The sequence below is a fragment of the Apostichopus japonicus genome, chromosome 11, assembly GCF_037975245.1.
Source record: "Apostichopus japonicus isolate 1M-3 chromosome 11, ASM3797524v1, whole genome shotgun sequence".
NCBI classification, from domain to species: domain Eukaryota; kingdom Metazoa; phylum Echinodermata; class Holothuroidea; order Aspidochirotida; family Stichopodidae; genus Apostichopus; species Apostichopus japonicus.
This window is the reverse complement of record NC_092571.1, coordinates 14,689,917-14,696,696: the sequence shown is the minus strand read 5'-3', so window position 1 is coordinate 14,696,696 and position 6,780 is coordinate 14,689,917. Positions and strand designations below refer to the sequence as shown.

Genomic DNA, 6,780 nt, shown 5'->3' with positions numbered 1-6,780 from the left:
ACGAAATTATGGTCACGTGGCGACGTCATGACACACCTCCAACAGTTGTAAACAAACTTTCCTTTCGTTGCGGGGAAAAGGGTCAGCGACAAAGTTTAGCGCTCTTCCACTTTACACATTAGTGAGCAACAAAGTGTGTCGCTCTTCCACTTTACACATATCGTCGTATGCTTTCATCAACGTGGATTTTTAGTGGCAAGATTATCTTTATCGATATGTTGATTTGGTTTAGCTGAGAAGAGGAGAGATGAGAGAGTTGGTGGTGGGTAAGAGGAGGGAAAGAGGAATGATAGAGTGCATTCCCCTTAAAGAGCAATGCAATAAGCTAAAAAAGGGTATCGCTACATGAACTATACAGATCATAGAAAGACATATTTAGTTTATTTAGTTTAGTAGAAAAAAGGATCAGGAGGGACACTCAAACGAGTCAAACCCTATAGGAGAGAAACACAAACTGGAGAAACAACCACTCAGACCCGATTACAATGCTTAAAGTGCTTGTCAAAAGCATTCTTATACCCATTCACACTACTTGCAAGTACAACTTTCTTAGGCAAACCGTTCCACTCATTCACAACCCTATTAGAAAAACAAAATTAATCCTACTTTGTGACTTTTGGAGTTTAAGAGAATAATGACCTCTGGTATAACTACTATTAGCAAACATGAAAAGTCAGGGAAGGATAAATTGTGAAAACCATACACAATCTTGAAAACCTGAATATACTCGAAAGGATATTTTAGTGATATGAATGAACTTTCAGTGTACCCATGGACGTATACATTCACCATTTTTCGAGGTGTTGAGGTGGATGTAGAGCGATTTCGAGACAGACTAGCATTTTTGAGACAGACGTCAGTGGGTGGCCGTGAAATTTAACGTTTCGAAAGGTAACCAAACCAGGGATTTAGCTTACACTAGTTACACCTGCACATTGCTGTTGGCTTGGAGTAGGACCTACATGGGGTTGGGCGAAGTTCCAGAAAGCCTGGCATCATTTTAGACCGAATATAAAAAGAAAGTTGTCAGAAAGAGGATTTGATCTAAAAAATTTAAAGGATGTATCTCTGAATGCCCTAGTGGTGGTCCAGGAGACATAGCCCTGGAAACTGTAGCGTTTTTTTAAATTAAATTCTCAGTTATTTCTATAGCGCTCACCCGTAAACGTACAGTAACTAATCATGGCATAATAGACAGGTGCCTCGGTTGATATCGACCAGTTCAGGTGGCGTCTATAACAGACAAGATTTTGGATGTCAACAGGCGTTTATCGAACCAGCGCCACCAATTTCTGCAACCCCAAAAATGTTGTCACCCCGAGACACTTTTTCATACACTCGTATGTAACTATCAACAAACGAAAGTAAGAATTTTTTTTTAAGATATCATATAAAAATATTATTGATTGTATAGAAACCAATCAACTGTATCGTTGTTGAAATTCTAGTTGGGCAAAGTGATGCAAAAATGATTAAATTCAACCCAAACGTTGACTTTAAAGTTTAAACCATTCCTAAATCAGACCCAGCACCTGTCGCTATTTTTTAAACTCACCTATATAGGGAATGGTGGTTTTTTATTACTAAAAGATAAAAAAAAAAACATTTATTGCATGAGCCATGAGGTCATAAGGTCGCGCTAATATTCGAACAGGTGTCTAATAGAATATATATACTCCGTCATATTTATGTCTCATGATAACCATAATATTCACAGTCGCCGTGAATCTATATAGGGAACTGTCCACATGGTAACCAAAATATGATGTTATTTTGACTGTATACCACCATACCGTCCTTATCTCACAATAACAATTCATTTTTTTCCCTCTCGCAAATGTCCATTCGCAACAGCCCCCTCGATTTTAATTCTCCGGCATCCAGGAGTATACACGTGATTTGCACTTGATAACCCGGCCAGTAGCAGCAATATTTGACAAGAGACAACAAGACAACAAGTGGAAAATTAAATTCTAACCGTCAGATTTGTTTATTTGTCAGATTTGTAAACAAAGGAAACCAAGAATGATATTGAACAGATGTAATATAATTAAAGATGAACGATAGTGATTTTTCACCATCGACGAAAAAATACGATTTTATTCAAGAGTATTCTAGTTGGTTTCCATTTTACACAAGTGAAAATTCAAGTCAATCCGATGTTGGGAAAGGCTTAAAAAAATTCCTAAACTCGTTGATTTTTAAACAAAAATTGGGCTTTTCGCGAAAAGCGGTATGATGATCACGTGATCTACAGTGACATGTGACGTCATTATGATGATAACAACGTGAGCTCGGCGTAGTGTACTTCAGCAGTGTGCACTTAGTGTGTAAGTTTAGTTGCAACCTACTCTATATTAGACTCGACAAACAACGTAAACCACTAGCAAAATCCAAGAAATTGCGTTGTAGGGGGATGCAACAGAACGAATGTGGACTCTACAATAAATTTTCTCAATTTTCCAAGCGGAAAAAGTAGTGAGAGATATCGGAAACTCTGGATACGATTTGTGAGGAGAACTAGGAAAGACTTCATCGCTCCAGGAGTTTCTCATGGCAAGAATGTGAAAGTTTGTTCTGCCCACTTCACAGAAGATGCTTCTCGGGCCCAATTGAAATTTCCGTGTGGCAAGGTCACTAAAGTAATAAAAGTTTGAAAGATTGATGCTTTTATGCCGCATTATTTATATATATATCCCGATAAATGCAACAGTAAGTGTTGGAACTGGAAGACATGTCAGACGTGAACAACCTAATGACTACGGTATGTGAGGAGAGAATCAACGTGCAAATTTTCAATTGGGGCATGGACGTCGCTTAGGCAGAGTTTTTTTGGGGCAGAGATGTGTTCATACCCTCCAAACCACTTTAAATGTAATACGAATAGGAAATGTGTGTATGCTCGAGCGAAACAAAACATCATGTAAGTATTACTTACGGTAGAGCACACTGTCACTTATGTTTGCACAGCCTGTGAAAGTACCGTTTGCGGACCTACGTGAAGTTGGGCTAGAATACGATTCCTCCTGAAGCCCAAACCACGAGGCATGCATGTGAATAAACGCAATAGGCATTGCATGTAGTGAGAAAATTGTTCGAGCTAGACTAACAACTCGATTGAGTTCAAATGCAGTTGTATTTCAAGCTCAATGAAACCTTTCTGTTGGATTTCATGACGCACGGAACAAGGAACGTTTATGTTTTACAGTAGGCCTAGTGCATACAAGCGAATCTACTTTGTTTAGAACTTTGGATTTTCTTTCGGATGTTATACTAATCTACGTTTGAGACTATCATCACTATTGTTATTGTGCCAGTTTGACTGGTAAGTGAGCACATTCATACATCACTCTGTATAAAACCCGCCAAAAACGTGATCTTGAGATTTACGTTACTTTGGGTCAGCTTGCGAGTTACCTCTTCAGATATTGGGAAATCGTTGCGAAATCGCCGCAAATTTCGTTAAAAAACCCTTGTAAACACGTGGTGAAGAAATCAAGAAACACTATGATATTCATTATCTATTTATGTCTTGAACATTACGCCGGAAAATAACAGTGATGCTGACACGAAATGCACGCACAGCTCCGTACTGAACAGTTCACAACAGAAAAAGATCATCACAGTGACGTCATTCACTGACCTGAGGGCTGTTCAAGGTCGTTGCAGTGTTTGCAAATTCCCAAATTACGGAGGCGAAAAAACGATGTTTTAATTCCCTTTTTTATAACTTTCCGGTGTGCTATTTGGAAAATTAAAAAAATATGTTGCTTGGTAACTTACAAACTACATTATATATGAAAATGAGAGATTTTTTTCTGTCACTATCGTTCTTCTTTAAACTGTAATAAACAACCAAAATACCGAGACAGAAAAATGAGAAATTTTAAAAGTAAATATACACTGCTTATAAATCACACTGTAATATGTTACCCATAAATAAAACATGAAAACGTCGATCATATCACATATACATGTTTGCTCCAAGTTCGTTTATTATGGTAAACACTACGGCGACAACTTTCAACTAACAATATCTCGAAAATGCAATGAATGAATTGCATGCAAATTTCACCAACCTAGTGCTTTATTTATCTTCGTCTTGCATTTATCGAAACTAAAGTTTCCTATGGACTATCCTTTCAACTAGAAAATAGTACAATTTGCTACACAAAATATCACAGGTATCTAATGCAGTCGTTTCCTAACAGCAACTGTTATAACCCGTACGTTTACAACCAGATCGAAGACAATGCAACCGATTTTATTTATATCTTTCAGAACCTTGGTAGAAATAAAGTGAACAAAATTTCACGTCGAAAACTTCGACCAGCTGTTTTTTCTCTGCGAAGATAAGAAAGTGTTGAAAAGCAAATTCGTACGTGTTGGTCTTATACTATTGGAAAGGTCAAATTGTCCAAATCATAAATTCCGTAACTACTGCCGACCCTGTAAAGAATTTAGTTTCGACTGTACACGTCAGGCAAATGTAGTCCCTGTGGATGATAATTCGGTTTCAATAATAGCCTGGGGTTTTAAGGGCAACAAATTGTAAAAACTTCGTTTGAGGCGTATTTATGGAATTTAGAATTGTTCGTGTACAATGTTTACAATACAGTTTTGATCATCTCGTTCTCAAGTTGTCAGTCAGACATAGATCAAAGTTTCGAACAGAACGTAGTAGGCTAGTTTAGTTAGGCTTGTATAGCCTATGTATGAAAGTCATTGGTTACGCACAGGGGATCCAGGATTTGAAAAAAAGAAGAAAGAAGGAGACACCTTGTTTCCTCGCCTGACGTGTAGTAATAAATGTAGTTATATAACAAACGTGTTTACTATATTGTACAGGACTAGATTCTATCGTACAATAAGACGTATATTCTGCACAGGAAAATACGAAACTGAGTCACTGTTACTCCCAGTAGGGAAAGTGGTCTTTATTTCATATTCAATTGACAATAAATCTCCACATTCTCCTCCTCCCCACCCCTCCCCTCCTTACCCACTCCCCCTACTCAGAATCAATGCATCTATTAGCTAATTATTTCTTCCGCTCTACGACTACAAACGGCAGAATTTCGCATTGATCACGTGAACCATCCTCACATCGAACGGAAACTGGAGTACTTGATCTTGCCACCAATTATATTTACATTTGCATAAAATCTGAATAGAGTAAACAGAAAAAAAAAACCCACACCAGTAAATAGCACCAAAGACCACCACCACCTGGCAAATATAACTTTAAAAAAAAAACGACTGTAGAATAAACATTGGAAGGGTAATTCAGGTAGTAAAATGGTTTTCTCGTAATGCATGTCCTTTCATGCCTGTTATACTGCATATTATTATATGTAAGTGAAACCATGGAGGTATAAAACAGACCAAAGTACACCTTTATACGTTTGAAAATGATCATACTTATTGAATGCACTGATAGACACGTCATTTGGTACGGTAACGAGAACAAAGTTCTTTTCATGAAGTTTAGATATAGACTTAGGTTACTACCACAAACGTGTACTTCCTATGTTTTAAGGAACAATTTCTCAAAAATGAAAAAAAAAAAAATGGAAAAAAAAATGTTATAGAAATACTTGAAACCTGGACTGCTGAACGTGTTTTCAGACGGTCTACAAAATATCAGAGTTAACTTGATATCTTTAAACCATACCTAAGTGGATTGTCGAGTTACGTCATCACACACACACATCTACCAGGCTCCAGCTTTAACTATAGGACCTTCACCGTAATAGGGAGAAAAACACTATGACAAGAATGGTATACTTCTCAGTCAATTAGGCTAACGCTGGCTTTTCGGAAACGTCTATAGGCTTGTAATTATCCTCGTTTTTGCCATCTTCATCATCTTCGGCTTTATGGGCCTTCCTGTCAGTGAGAACAACACAACAGAAGGTGAATGAGTACCGGTGGCAAAATAACAGGATGCGAAGGGCGGGGTAGTAAAACGGTGGGGGGGGGGTGGGGTGGAAAAGGGTGAGTTTTTAGTCCTATAGTGTTACCTGGAACAGCCATATAGAGTTAGGGAATTGAATACTGAAACATGAGTTCTCAACTGTAGCAGCGTGGATATAACTATCATGTTGGCAGCTACCATACAACCCCATTTATTATTTAAAGAAGTTCTTTTTTGGGTTAGTACTAGAAGTCAACTTTCTAGATGAAGATAATTAATTTGCTTAACCAATACAGTTTTATATCAAATAATTATGACAAATTCCAACCAAATTGTAAAAAAAAAATCAAATTAAATTTTTTTTATATTGACAAATTTCAACTTTTACGTCTTGTGATTGATACTTAAGTAAAGATGTGTCCGGGCGACGAATATATATATATATATATATATATATATATATATATATATATATATATATATATATATATATATATATATATATATATATATATATATATATATATTAGTTAAACATCTATATGCGGTTGTTCCAGTTTAATCAAATGCTCTTTATAGTTGTTTTGTACTCAGAAACTTTCAATTGGGCGGTAAAAATTGTCGTAATTGAGCGACCAAACTTGAAAACCTGCTTGAAATCATATATCCGATAAATGTTTGTCACAACTTACTTGTAAAGCAACTTGGTATCGCCTACAGAGGCTGGAAGGGGTTTCCCCTTTGTCTCTGGCATCAGCAGACAGAGAAGACCAGCAGTTATGGAAAATGACCCAAAGACGAGAATCGGAAGGCTAGTCCAGACCTGGTCCAAGAGTAAGATTAAAGGCGCAAGGATTCCTCCG

General features: G+C 37.1%; 1 protein-coding gene across 1 annotated transcript in view; it reads right to left on the bottom strand.

Annotated features, from left to right (window-relative positions):
• Positions 1 to 1,979: 1,979 nt before the first annotated feature.
• Positions 1,980 to 6,780, bottom strand: part of LOC139975702 (solute carrier family 22 member 13-like) — a 26,116-nt gene continuing 21,315 nt past the window's right edge. The window contains exons 9-10 of the mRNA XM_071983803.1: positions 6,610 to 6,780; positions 1,980 to 5,889 (exon numbers count right to left, since the gene is read on the bottom strand). The exon at positions 6,610 to 6,780 is cut by the window's right edge and continues 39 nt beyond it. Of these exons, the coding sequence (XP_071839904.1) occupies positions 5,799 to 5,889; positions 6,610 to 6,780 (262 nt within the window). The 3' untranslated portion in view covers positions 1,980 to 5,798. The remainder of the gene's footprint in view (positions 5,890 to 6,609) is intronic.